This window comes from Nomascus leucogenys, chromosome 3 (genome assembly GCF_006542625.1).
Source record: "Nomascus leucogenys isolate Asia chromosome 3, Asia_NLE_v1, whole genome shotgun sequence".
In the NCBI taxonomy this organism is placed as follows: domain Eukaryota; kingdom Metazoa; phylum Chordata; class Mammalia; order Primates; family Hylobatidae; genus Nomascus; species Nomascus leucogenys.
The window spans coordinates 138,373,750-138,388,726 of record NC_044383.1 but is presented as its reverse complement, the minus strand read 5'-3'; the positions used below and the strand labels follow the sequence as shown (position 1 = coordinate 138,388,726).

Here is a 14,977-nt window from a genome sequence, read left to right as displayed (position 1 = left end):
TTCTTTTTTTTTTTTGAGATGGAGTCTCACTCTGTCACCCAGGCTGGAGTGCGGTGGTGCTATCTCTGCCCACTGCAAGCTCCACCTCCCAGGTTCATGCCATTCTCCTGCGTCAGCCTCCCAAGTAGCTGGGATAACAGGCGCCTGCCACCACACCCTGCTAATTTTTTTGTATTTTTAGTAGAGATGGGGTTTCACCATGTTAGCCAGGATGGTCTTGATCTCCTGACCTCGTGATCCACCCGCCTCAGCCTCCCAAAGTGCTGGGACTACAGGTGTGAGCCACTGCGCCCGGCCAGTTCATTCATTTTTTATAGCTGAATATTCCACTGAATGGGTGTACTACAGTTCATTCATTTACTAGTTGATGGACAATTGGGTTCTTTCCAGTTTGGACGATTATAAATAAAGTATTTATAAACATTCACATTCAAGTTTTTGCATGTACATAAGTTTTTATTTCATTTGGGTAAATAATCTAAAAATGAGACTCTGGATTGTATAGCAAAAATATATGTTTAACTTTATAAGAACCTGCCGAACTATTTTTCAAAGTAGTTGCACCATTTTGCACTCACACCAGTCCTGTGTAAGATTTCCAGTTGCTCCACATAATTTCTAACACTTGGTATTGTGACGTTTTTGTTTATTTGCTTGTTTGACATTCTACTAGATGTGTAGAGCCATCTGTGTGTGTGTGTGTGTCTTTAACTGCTCCTTGTGGAGCAGGACTAACTCATAGGCATTGTGCTCAGAATTGGCACATTTTGTTTTTAATTTGTATATCCCTGATGACTGATATTGAGCATATTTTGATAAGTTATTTGCAATCTGTATATCTGTTTAAATATTCAAGTTGGCCAATTTGGGTGATATTTTTGTTATTGAGGTCTTTTTTGTATCAATACAATCCCAATTAAAATACCCACAGAATTTTTGTAGAAATTGACAAGATGATTTAAAAATGTATACATAAAAGCACAAGACCTACTAGAATAGCCAGTACGGTTTTCAAAAAGAATTGGAGGACTTTGCTGGCAACTCTGGTACCTAAAATAAATAAGTAAGTAAGTAAATGAATAAATAACAAATGAAAAAGGATTGGAGGACTTATACTAGCTAGTTTCAGTGTGGTACAGGCTGAAGGATAAACATATAAATGAGTGGAACACAGTCCAGAAATAGACCCAAACATATACAGTCAATTGTTTTGACAAAGACATAAAGAAAGTTTGGCGGAGAAAGAATAATGTTTTCAGTAAATGGTACTAGAACAATTGGACATTCATATGCATTTAAAAAAATGACCCTCAACATGTACTTTACATCATGTACAAAGGCCTATTAAACAAAATTTGGAGCACATTATATAATGTAGACTATTACTGTAGGCATTTTCAATTGAATCATGTTGTGCAAACTTTATTCTATATTATTAAACATTATCCTACATTGTGATTTCTTAGAGGTTGCACAGTGTCCTATCATAAGAATGTATCTAGATTTATTTAATAATTGACCTGTTTTTAACATTTTGGTTATTTCTATAGTTTCTCCTATTACAAATGATGGTGTGAAGAATATCACTTTACCTAACTCTTAGTGCACATAATTTTATTTCTTTGGAAAATCTCTGGATGTAAACTTGCTTGCTCAAAGGCATTTTATTCTTTTGTTGTTGTTTCTTTTATGAGACAGTCTGCCTCTATTGCCCAGGCTGGAGCACAGTCGTGTGATTTTGGCTCACTGCAACCTCTACCACCCGAGTTCAAGCCTTTCTCATGCCTCAGCCTCCTAAGTAGGATTACAGGCATGCGCCACCAAGCCAGGCTGATTTTTGCATTTTTAGTAGAAACGATGTTTTGCCCTGTTGGCCAGGCTGGTCTCGAACTCCTGGCCTCAAGTGATCAGCCTGCCTTGGCCTCGCAAAGTGCTAGGATTACAGGCGTGATCCATGGCGCCCAGCTCTTTTTTGTTTGTGTGTGTGTATGTGTTTGTTTGTTTGTTTGTTTGTTTAAAAAAAAAAGCCTACAGCTTCCAATATTCCCAGAGGGTCTCCCATCCAAGTACTAACCAGGCTGGACCCTGCTTACCTTCACAAGATCAAATGAGATCAGGTGCATTCAGGGTGATATGATTGTAGACCACCTTATTTTTATAAACAACAGCTATCTTCTCCTTTTGACAGTCTTCAGGGTAGTGATATCCAATGAGAATTTATTACATTGAGATGGAAGAGAAAATCTGATATATACTTTAATTACTGAGTAATCTTTTTATTTGTTAGTTTTGGGCTATGTTTTGTTTTTTTGTTGTTTTCTTTCCCGCAACATATGCCATTATGAAATGATGAAAACAACATGAAAAAGACAATTAAAAATATATATATTTGGGTGACTCATCTATGTAAGTTTGAGTTGGCAAGAACATATATTGCTTCTTTGTCATCGAGTTCATAGATTTTGTTTCAATGGTCATTGAGTTCATAGATTTTCTTTCAATGGTTGTGTACGTACCTCATTCACAGAGAATATTTTGGACATTGGAGTCAGTAGGATTAACCAGCAGCACTAGTTTGAGGACAGTATGTAGGAATCCATCTATGAGTATTAATACCTTCATGTAGTGAAACATCAAGTCCAATTGTAGGGAACTCTCGCTTTTCCTGATACATGACACCAAATAATATATTTTCTTTAATCATTACAGTCAGGGTCAGTGCTGTGGACTTATTGACTTAATGAGAGAATATCAGAACCTGAAATCAGCTGTATCTAAAGTCTTAGAAAATGCCAGCAGTGTGATTGTAACCAGAACTACCATAAAAGATCAGGAGGATCTTAAATGGGCTTTTTCCAAGGTAAAATTCAAAATGTGTTTATGTTGGTATTCTGCTTTAGTAGATCTGGTTTTTACTCATAAAGTTATGAGTTATCTGCACAATTCTTATCAGTATACTTAGATGTGGATAATTCATGCTAACAAGCTGAAGTTTTTTTCCCCTAGGAATGCTGACATTCTAGGAGTCTAGCAATTCAAGAAAATGGTGTTATATATATTCATATAGTTAATTAATATCACTAATTTCTGCATAAGGTCAATTATGAATTAAATTTCTTAGAGGCAAATGGTTTTAAACTCATGACTTATCACTGACTATTTTATTAATTAAGAAATCATTTATCCACAGCATGAAACTGCCAAGAACAAAATGAATTACAAACAGAAAGATTTGGATAACTTTACCAGCAAAGGAAAACACTTGTTATCTGAGCTGAAAAAAATTCACAGTAGTGATTTCAGCTTGGTGAAAACGGACATGGAGAGCACCGTGGACAAATGGCTGGATGTAAGATAATCACCTGGGATTCTGCGAACCATTTAAATATTCACATTCCCCAATCAAATTTTTGGGCAAAGCGTTATTCAAGGATGTGAATTTCACTTTTTTTTTTGGAGACGGAGTTTCACTCTTGTTGCCCAGGCTGGAGTGCAATGGCGCAATCTCAGCTCACCGCAACCTCTGCCTCCCGGGTTCAAGTGATTCTCCTGCATCAGCCACCCCGAGTAGCTGGGATTACAGGCATGCGCCACCATGCCCAGCTAATTTTGTATTTTTGATAGAGACGGGGTTTCTCCATGTTGGTCAGGCTGGTCTCGAACTCCTGACCTCAGGAGATTTGCCTGCCTTGGGCTCCCAAAGTGCTGGGATTACATGTGTGAGCCACCGCACCCAGCCGAATTTTACTTTTAACACTTAGTACTAAATGCGAAATGAGAGTCTGAGGAAAAAACGTGCTCATATAAAGTTTAGAAATAATAAAATATGTATCTGTTTTGTAAAAACTTATTCTCAGACTTTTGGGAATTTCACTTGATAGCCTCAGTCATAACAAATTATAACTCTGAATGTTTTCCTTTCCCAAACTATGAAATTATAGATAAAAAAGAAGAATTTATAAACATTCTATAGAATATTAAACCATAACATATAATAATTTTAAGTAATAAGGCTATAATTTTGCATTGGAAAACACTGCACTTGTAATTTACATCTTTGGGTTTTAGTTCTTGTTCTGTCACTTACTAGCTAAGTGACCACAGAACAAGTCACTTGATTTTTCTGGAACTCTATATATCAATCCATAAATATTTTACATTACCTTCCAGCTAAAAACTTCAGTGATCCTGTTGCCCTCCTTCTATCAAAATCTAGTTTCAGAAGTACAGTGGTGCCCCTACTTAAGCTAAATTTACCAGTTAGACTTTGATATTTGTGTAATATAATAAAATAATTTGGGGACTGCAGAAAACCCTATTTGCTTCCACTTTTAAAAGAACATTCTTTGGCTGGGCGCGGTGGCTCACACCTGTGATCCCAGCACTTTGGGAGACCGAGGTGGGCAGATCACTTCAGGTCAGGAGTTCGAGACCAGCCTGGCTAACATGGTGAAACCCCATCTCTACTAAATATACAAAAAATTAGCCAGGCGTGGTGGCGAGCGCCTGTAATCCTAGCTACTCTGGAGGCTGAGGTGGGAGAATCGCTGGAACCCAGGAGGCGGAGGTTGCAGTGAGCTGAGATTGCACCACTGCACTCCAGCCTGGGAAACAGTGAGAATCTGTCTCAAAAAAAAAAAAAAGAACATTATGTTATTTTTTTTAGAATGCTATTGTTTTTTGCTTATAGCTTTTGGGATTTTAGTGCATATCATTATAGGAAGAGTGGTAAGCAATACTATTTTATTTTAATGTGCAAAATTGGTTGCTTTCATATGCATTATGTTATAAATATGTTTGAATCTAATTAATGCTAATTATACCTCAGCATTACAAATAAAAATGCTTATTGTTAATACTTTTAAAAATAAATACAACACTGTCCTTGATGGACCTTTGTCCTGTAGAATTCAACCTTATAGTGAGTTATAGTAGATTCCCATGGACCTGTTGTTGTTAGTATCCCAATTTACAAATGAAAATGCAATGTCTCAGAAATTCAAACAACTCTCCCAATGACAGAAGCAATCTATGTATTGGTTAGCATTTACATGAGTTGGGTGCACTTATTAGATTACAATAATTTTTGTGAAACTGTGTCAGTCAGAATATACTTTTCTGATAAAAGAAGCATTGGTACTCTGGTTGGGGGATGATCATCTTACGCCTCTGACTATGAATGTCATGGCTTCTGTTTCTCTCCTAGGTATCAGAGAAACTTGAAGAAAACATGGATAGGCTGAGAGTAAGCCTGTCCATTTGGGATGATGTACTCTCAAGTAGAGATGAGATTGAGGGATGGTCAAACAACTCTGTTCCACAGATCGCAGAAAACATCAGCAACCTGGATAACCGCCTCAGAGCTGAAGAACTGCTTAAAGAATTTGAGGTAAATTGACTGTGTTGACTTATGGGAGCCGGTGGCATATTGTTGACCAGAATATGAAAAAAAAGAAAAAAAAAGTCTTTCTTAAAAGTTTATTCTTCTTTTAACTTCTATTTTTATTTTATTATGATATCATTATTATTATTTGAGGCAAAGTTTTGCTCTGTCGCCCAGACTGGAGTGCAGTGGTGCTCCAGATCTCAGCTCACTGCAACGTCCACCTCCTGGGTTCAAGCGATTCTCCTGCTTCAGCCTCCTGAGTAGCTGGGATTACAGGCATGCGCCACCAGGCTCTGGCTAATTTTTACATTTTTAGTAGAGATGGGATTTCACCATGTTGGTCAGGCTGGTCTTGAACTCTCGACCTCGGGTGATCTGCCTACCTCAGCCTCCTGAAGTGCTGAGATTACAGGTGTGAGCCACTGTTCCAGACCTTATTCTTCTTTTTAGAGACATAGAAGAGCATTAGAGAACTCTTAACTATCTTTTGCTATTTAATTTGAACAAGTTATGAATGAAAGGGTTTTTTTTTTTTGCATTTTTATCTATGCTTATTTAGGGTTATTTAAAGCATTAGTAGAAAAGTAAAAGTTAATTGTTCCCATTCTTTGGAGAATATGGCATCCTTCTACTTAAAAACCAAATTGGAAGTTGTTGTAATTTAGTAATATTTAGTACCTATTTTTCCTTATTCAAAAAAATCCCAAACTGCTCACTGAGTCCTTACCATGTTTTCTTATTATGCCAGGTAGTGGGTTCTTCCACTTCCTTTTCAAAAATGGAAGAAAATTGGAGATTGGAGGGTCACAGGCTTCCACGAAGAGTCCCTGACCTTTTAAAATTCTAGTCACCAATTCACTTTAAACTCTTTTTATTCCTATTTCTTGCAATCATTTATTAATCATTCTTCAAATTTTTAATGAGCACCTAAGATATGTCAGGCACTGTTTTAGACATTGAAAATATAATAGAAAAACAGAAAGTCCTACCCTCGTGGAATTTACATTATGTATATTACAATATATATTATATATAAAATATCAAGTAGTAATTGGGCTATGATAAAAGTGGAGTAGGGTAAAGAGAAATAGAGTAAGGAGATAGTGTCTTTGGTCCAGAAAAATATACATGAATGAATTGTATTATGTAACTTATTTGTCTTTGATCCAAAGAACATTCTAAATGTTTTATTATCTAATTCCAATCTCTGAGGGCAATCAGAAGGAGAAGAAATTATCCAGACTAAAGGTACAGGCAAGGGTGATGGATACTGCAGTGTCCTCAGCTGTTATCTCTCGTGCTAAACTAACATTACAGCTCCAAAGTGACCTGTGCTGGATCCAGTTTATACCAGCTTGCAGAAGTCAATTGTTAAATGTTCAGGAATTTTGCGAGCCAGTGTTAAAAACAACCATTATTAAAACTTAAATTGTAAATAAATTTACAATTAAATAAGTTCCATTGAATACAAAGGTAATGACAACTAAAAACATATCACTTTCCATTATTCTTCTACATGTCACTACTGTTACCTAGGCCTTTGAGTTATTGACATCTATTGTGTCATGGTTGAAATAATTTATAACAATGTACTGCTCTGTATGTCTTCAACTCCATGTGCTGTGATGTCATGTTGTAGCTTACCATGGTGGTAAATGCTACAAATCAGGGCTCTTTGTGGGAGGTTGAGAGGGAGTTGTTAAAGTAATCAACTACTATTGACCTCAGAAATCCAATGATTCAATATGCTTCCAAGCCACATTAGATATGACCAGGTTCAGTTACTCACAAAGATGGGTTCTTTATGTTACCCACTGTCCGTGTGACACACTAGCTAATAAAATCAGTGAATCAGATTCAGCCCGGTGCCCACAGGGCCATTCCCTCTGCGGTGTAGTGAGTGTAGATAAGTAGGGAGATTCCTCAGTTGCCTGGCCAGCTTCTGGAGAAAGCCAGAGGGCCTGACAACTCATCATATCTTCCAGTAAGGAAATTCCTTTCAGAATTGAAGGCATCAGGAGGTTTGCTAGTGTCTACAAAGCACCAAAATACCATTTTTGAGAGGAATAGTTTATTAAATGCCCCTTTGTGGCTTCAGATAACTAATGAAGTTTACAAGCATCTCATTTGTTTCATAATTCTTTGATCGTTCTTTCCTCTTCTTTATGTTACTGTTGGTGTAAAAAAAGGCAAAATATTATGTATCAATTTCTTAATGAATCTGTTTCTGCTTTAATATCCTTTAAGTTTTTATTTGAAATGATTTGTTCATATTACACATAGTCTACAACAACTAGGCACCCCTGATGTGTTCTTGCTTTGAAATGCTTCTTCAAGAGTTTCATGCTGCCATAGTAACCAGTAATATTAAAGTTAATGAATAAATGACAGCCTATTGAAAATCCCCGCTGACTCAAGACTTTGGGTCAGTGTTTAATTTTTTTCCAGGAGGTTTTTTTTCCTAATAAAAAGGAGTGGAGAGAAACAAAGTTCTGCACACTCCTTCACATTCACAGTGAACATTAATTGTAACATTTTCCACGTTTGTACATCATAACAGCCCTCAGAAAAATGAAACAGATTTTTTTTTTACAGTGGCTTAAAGTTTGGGTATTTTGACAAAGTTAGTTCTTCTTGAAATTATTAAATGCCAAATATAGCATGTCAGTGTTTTTGATTAGTTATGCTTCTTCCCTTTTGGCAGTCTGAAGTTAAAAACAAAGCATTGAGATTGGAAGAACTGCATTCCAAAGTTAATGATCTGAAAGAATTAACTAAAAATCTAGAAACACCGCCAGACCTTCAGGTAAACATTTTGTAATAACTACTAGACTTCCATCCATTTTGTAATAACTACCATATACTAGACTTTCTCTCTCTCTCTGTGTGTGTGTGTGTGTGTATATATATATATATGTATATATCCTTTATATGTGGAGATAGATATATATATATATCCTTTATATGTGCAGATATATATATATAGATATATATATATATATATATATATATATATCCTTTTTATGTCCTTGATGTTATCATCATCACCATAATTCCAAGCAAACAGGTGGATTGTATCAGACATGGGGGTCAAAATATTAATATATTTTCACATTCCTTGGGCCAGTATTAATAGCATATTTCCAACTCGAATATTATAATAAGGGTAGTTCTTTTTTTGCCTACTGAATTTCGGGAGCATTATCAGCCAAGTTGCCTTATGGACCATTTCACGTCTAGAAAGGAACAGAACCCCCTCTTTTTTTGGTGTTTTTGATGTTGGTTGTTTGTTTGTTTATTGAGACAGGGTCTCACTCTGTCACCCAGGCTGGAGTGCAGTGGTGCAATCTCAGCTCACTGCAACCTCTGCCTCCCAAGCTCAAGCAGTCCTCCCACCTCAGCCTCCCTGGTAGCTGAGACTACAGGCACGTGCCACCACGGCAGGCTAATTTTTTAAATTTTTTGTAGACAGGAGGTTTTGCCATGTTGCCAAGGCTGGTCTTGTACTCCTGAGCTCATGCAATCTGCCTGCCTCAGCCTCCCAAAGTGCTGGGATTACAGGTGTGAGCCACTGCGCCCAGCCTAGAAATCCTTCTTATGAATATTGATGTTCTTACTGATATTTTCCTAATGCTGTTACTCAATAACTGGGTTTAGAGGGATCACCACTATAAACCTCCCTTCATGGCCCTTCAGATGGCACAAATCCACGGGAACCATGAAGCAGGCCAGGGTAGATCAGCACTGGTCAGGACACCTGGGCTACTTCAGTGCCCAAGCCCTGGAAGCATCCAGCATGGTGGGTCTCTTTTGGCTGCCAGCCCCACTGTCTCCAGGCTCAGGATTCTGCTGCATCCCTTTAGCTTCCATATGTGTTGCTGCTTCTGTTGATTTTCTCTATATTTCCTTTGTTCTTCTTGTGCTTTCTCTTTGATTTGCTGCTTTGGGCCAAGCAATCAATCTAGTTGATCAGTTATGCTTTTGCTCTGACCTGAGGCTGCTTGTTCAGCAGTACCATTAGGGATGATATACATGCACAGGAATGCTAGAAGTTTCATGTGAAGTAAGAAGACACAAATGAGGGGCTATCCATATACAAAAAAGATAAAGAGTCCTTATGCATGCCACCTGTGTTGGGGATATCAATGGTTAACAGTTGGACTTTTGCAGAGTTGAGGCAGGATCTTCAGAGAGAGTTATTGGTGTACTCTAGTCTTCTCTTTCTTCCTTCCTCTCTCTCTCTCTGTTTCTCTGTCTCTCTCTCTCTCTGTCTCTTTCTCTCACACACACACACACGTGTGCACATACACGCACCCCTATGTATACTCAAGGAAGAGGTGAGGGGGTGGCTTACCTTACCTCAAGGCAGAAAAGTTCCCGCAGTGCCACCTGGAGAACAGGATATTTGTCCCCTGCATTTGGCAGGCATGGGAGTCTGATCTCTATCCCCCCAAGAATCCTAAAAGTGACAGACAGGCTGGCTAACTGCTGCTATATTTGCCAAAGTATAAATGATGGCTTGTGGGGTCCTGCACCTCAAAGTCAGTTGGAGGTAAATGCCAGAGTGTGACCTCTGGCCCAAATATGAACCAGGAGAGGAAAAGAAAGGAAGAGACCACCATATGAGGATATTATAGGTGGCCTAAGAAGGCTATCTGGAGGATAAACAGACCTTAGCAATGAGAAGTTAAAGAAAGGCCTCCAGGCTGAGGAATGAGAAGTAAAGAGCCAAAGAACAGTGCACTATCATGTCTAGGGAACTTCACTGGGAAGTCCAAGCAGGAAAACAGTCAGAAAAACACACAGACCAAGGCCTATGGGAGGAGGAATGAATGCTAAACCTTGCCTGGCCTCGAGGCACAGATGCCCATCCAGTGAGTCAGAACGCCTCACCCGCCTCCCGCCAGTCCAAGCCTATAGGAGAAAGAAGCCTTACACAGGGCGGCAGAATAGAAATAAAACGAAGGAAGAGAAAGAAAGACATTTACTCCCTTCCACACTGTGGGTCTCCTGCTCCCAGCAGATCTGAGGTGGGGGTAAAAATAAAAGCCTTCAATTTAAGTTAAGTTCAAAGTTTTCACTACCAAATAGGCCAGGATGTTTGAATTGTGGAATTGAGACTGTTTTTCAATGTATAGTGACTATATGTCCTTTGACTAACTAGGGGGCCATAGAAGTCGACCCTCTTGAGCTATATCATCCAGGGAAAAGAGAATAACTAGCCCCACTCAATATTTTAAAGCAACAGTGGGGACAAAAATAAAATTGTTTTATGATAAAATCCTACAGTGATGTTTGTCCCAGATAGTGTTACATCTGAGCAGACAATGGGTGTTTCCAGGGAGAATCAAGAGCAGATTTTTGGTCACCACCTGGGAATTCTGGGTAGGTCTAGCTCTGCTTTCAGAATGCCCTCTCACATCTTCCCTGGAACCTCAGTTAGAGCTGCCACTCTCCCACCCAGTGTGTTTTTTTTTTTTTATTTATTATTATACTTTAGGTTTTAGGGTACATGTGCACAATGTGCAGGTTTGTTACATATGTATCCATGTGCCATGTTGATTTCCTGCACCCATTAACTCGTCATTTAGCATTAGGTATATCTCCTAATGCTGTCCCTCCCCCCTCCCCCAACCCCACAACAGTCCCCAGAGTGTGATGTTCCCCTTCCTGTGTCCATGAGTTCTCATTGTTCAATTCCCACCTATGAGTGAGAACATGCGGTGTTTGGTTTTTTGTCCTCGTGATAGTTTACTGAGAATGATGTTTTCCAGTTTTATCCATGTCCCTACAAAGGACATGAACTCATCATTTTTTATGGCTGCATAGTATTCCATGGTGTATATGTGCCACATTTTCTTAATCCAGTCTATCGTTGTTGGACTTTTGGGTTGGTTCCAACTCTTTGCTATTGTGAATAGTGCCGCAATAAACATACGTGTGCATGTGTCTTTATAGCAGCATGATTTATAGTCCTTTGGGTATATACCCAGTAATGGGATGGCTGGGTCAAATGGTATTTCTAGTTCGAGATCCCTGAGGAATCGCCACACTGACTTCCACAATGGTTGAACTAGTTTACAGTCCCACCAACAGTGTAAAAGTGTTCCTATTTCTCCACATCCTCTCCAGCACCTGTTGTTTCCTGATTTTTAAATGATGGCCATTCTAACTGGTGTGAGATGGTATCACACTGTGGTTTTGATTTGCATTTCTCTGATGGCCAGTGATGATGAGCATTTCTTCATGTGTTTTTTGGCTGCATAAATGTCTTCTTTTGAGAATTGTCTGTTCATGTCCTTTGCCCACTTTTTGATGGGGTTGTTTGTTTTTTTCTTGGAAATTTGTTTGAGTTCATTGTAGATTCTGTATATTAGCCCTTTGTCAGATAAGTAGGTTGCAAAAATTTTCTCCCATTCTATAGGTTGCCTGTTCACTCTGATGGTAGTTTCTTTTGCTGTGCAGAAGCTCTTTAGTTTAATTAGATCCCATTTGTCAATTTTGGCTTTTGTTCCCATTGCTTTTGGTGTTTTAGACATGAAGTCCTTGCCCACGCCTATGTCCTGAATGGTATTGCCTAGGTTTTCTTGTAGGATTTTAATGGTTTTAGGTCTAACATGTAAATCTTTAATCCATCTTGAATTAATTTTTGTATAAGGTGTAAGGAAGGGATCCAGTTTCAGCTTTCTACATATGGCTAGCCAGTTTTCCCAGCACCATTTATTAAATAGGGAATCCTTTCCCCATTTCTTGTTTTGGTCAGGTTTGTCAAAGATAAGATAGTTGTAGATATGCGGCATCATTTCTGAGGGCTCTGTTCTGTTCCATTGATCTATGTCTCTGTTGTGGTACCAGTACCATGCTGTTTTGGTTACTGTAGCCTTGTAGTATAGTTTGAAGTCAGGTAGCGTGATGCCTCCAGCTTTGTTCTTTTGGCTTAGGATTGACTTGACGATGCGGGCTCTTTTTTGGTTCCATATGAACCTTAAAGTAGTTTTTTCCAATTCTGTGAAGAAAGTCATTGGTAGCTTGATCGGGATGGCATTGAATCTATAAATTACCTTGGGCAGTATGGCCATTTTCACGATATTGATTCTTCCAACCCATGAGCATGGAATGTTCTTCCATTTGTTTGTATCCTCTTTTATTTCATTGAGCAGTGGTTTGTAGTTCTCCTTGAAGAGGTCCTTCACATCCCTTGTAAGTTAGATTCCTAGGTATTTTATTCTCTTTGAAGCAATTGTGAATGGGAGTTCACTCACGATTTGGCTCTCTGTTTGTCTGTGATTGGTGTACAATCTCCCACCCAGTGTTAACACAATCCTTCCTCTTTCTATTTGCCCATCACTTCATATGTTTGGCAACTGTGTCCACTGATTTTCCTTCTTGGAAAGGCATATTAACATTGGAGCTGACTTCCATGATAAGACTTGTGTGGTTTTGACAATTACGTGAACAGAATTTCTACTGAATGTGTGGAGATCTTGATGAAATCTTGCTTGATATTTAGTTTATAGAAGCAGACTTAAGGCAGAAACTGGAGCATGCCAAAGAAATAACTGAAGTAGCAAAAGGAACCCTGAAGGATTTCACGGCTCAAAGTACACAAGTGGAGAAGTTTATTAATGACATAACAACATGGCTCACAAAAGTGGAAGAATCGTTGATAAACTGTGCCCAAACTGAGACTTGTGAAGGATTGAAAAAAGTCAAGGTAGGTAATAAACTATCATTAAGTGCTTCCATTCGAATGCTGATAGTAGCTCTCCTGTTTTGTGGTGACTATAATAAAAAATATAACCTCTGCTCTCACCCATATGAACACCAGACCAACTTATTTATGACATTGAACACAGCAAAGTAAGCAACACGTGAAGAACTGAATGCAGGTGTCCAGAAATAAAAAATGAATACCTTGAAAATAGCATGTGTTGCTGTAGTGCCTGCTCATAGTCTATGCTTGTTCAAAGGTTTTTTTTCTTTTTTATAAAAGGGTGGAGCCTGTGGAAGAACTATTTGACTTCCACAAATTTTCAAACTTGAGTATCTGATAGTTTTTCATCACTTAATTATATTTATTGGTCACTGTGACTGCCTTCATCCAGAGAATATATATTTTTTGAAAAAGAAGAAGTTGAGAAAACATTACATTTCTATGTTTTCTATTTTTTTATTTTTATTTTTTGAGATGGAGTCTCGCTCTGTCACCCAGGCTGGAGTGCAGTGGCACAATCTGGGCTCACTGCAACCTCCCCTCCCAGGTTCAAGTGATTCTTCTACCACAGCCTCCCCAGTAGTTGGGACTACAGGCACCCACCACCATGCCCAGCTAAGTTTTGTATTTTTAATAGAGATGGGGTTTCATCATGTTGGCCAGGCTGGTCTCGAACTCCTGACCTCAAGTGATCCACTGGCCTCAGCCTCCCAAAGTGTTGGGATCACGGGTGTGAGCCACCACACCTGGCCCATTTTCATGTTTTCTATCCATATTAATAGATAACATTCCTAATTAGCTATTTGTAAAGGACATGCATTGAGTTGACTTTTCAACAAATGCAATTTGTTCTCTTTTAGCATATTTCCTTACTGTACTAGAAACTGAGGTCTTTTTTTTTTTTTTTTTTTTATTAACTACTGGTGCTTTTGGTGAGCACATGACTCTGAAACAAAGTTCAAGTGTCTCATTGAAGAATGTGAACTGTGATGGTCTCTAATCAATTGACTGAACCCAAGATCATGGACTGGAATCTATAAGGACCTATTCAGTTTGCTTGAAATGCTAGATTACACCTCACCCCCTAACTACTTCCCAACGGCTGTTTGTTCCCAAGAAGAACTGGGCAAAATTCTGAAAGAATCAGTACAGATCTAGTACAAGTACTCAAAAACTTGCACCAAAATGTATACACCATGGAATGGATTCAACAATGTCATTTCAGATTGTAAAAAAGTACCATAGTGAAGTAAATGGAGTATTTCTCTCAAGTTATGAATATCCTTCATAATATACTTTTATTCTGTAGGATATACAAAAAGAACTTCAAAGTCAACAAAGCAATATCAGCTCCACCCAAGAAAATCTCAATAGCTTGTGCCGCAAGTACCACTCGGCTGAGTTGGAGAGCCTGGGCCGTGCAATGACTGGTCTGATAAAGAAACATGAAGCCATGAGCCAGTTGTGCTCCAAAACCCAGGCCAGCCTGCAGGAATCTCTGGAAAAACACTTCAGTGGTGAGTTCTAAGGGGCCTTAGCGTGAGTAGTTTGTTCCGAGAAAGAATCCAAACCAAATGCTGCCTAGAAACTGCCAACAAAAGTTTGAGGAAACGTTCCAGAAGGGTATCACTTCAAATTCATTTGTGCTTTGTGATTCGAGCGATAGAAGTGCTGTGCTGGAGGCTCTCACCCTATGCAGAACTTTTTCTTTCTTTTTCCTCTTTTTCCCAAGAAAGCGAGAGTTCACCATCTTGATGATTCTGAATTTCATCTGCATTTTCTATATATAGCTCATGTGTGTGGAAAATTACTTCCACTGCTCAAGTGGCCAGCAGCCACTGTCCAAACAACTATTGAAATTTTTTATGCTATGATGA

The 14,977-nt window shown here is 38.6% G+C and overlaps 1 protein-coding gene and 1 pseudogene across 3 annotated transcripts in view; one reads left to right on the top strand and one right to left on the bottom strand.

The window, feature by feature from the left end:
* The window catches only part of SYNE1 (spectrin repeat containing nuclear envelope protein 1), a 526,037-nt gene that overhangs the window by 223,350 nt on the left and 287,710 nt on the right, over positions 1-14,977 (top strand). For all 3 annotated transcript variants that reach the window (XM_030809854.1, XM_030809853.1, XM_030809855.1), the window contains 6 exons: positions 2,710-2,860; positions 3,191-3,349; positions 5,207-5,389; positions 8,091-8,192; positions 12,897-13,100; positions 14,410-14,617. In XM_030809854.1, coding sequence (XP_030665714.1) covers positions 2,710-2,860; positions 3,191-3,349; positions 5,207-5,389; positions 8,091-8,192; positions 12,897-13,100; positions 14,410-14,617 — 1,007 coding nt within the window. The remainder of the gene's footprint in view (positions 1-2,709; positions 2,861-3,190; positions 3,350-5,206; positions 5,390-8,090; positions 8,193-12,896; positions 13,101-14,409; positions 14,618-14,977) is intronic.
* On the bottom strand, positions 2,026-2,145 carry LOC115834481 (annotated as a pseudogene).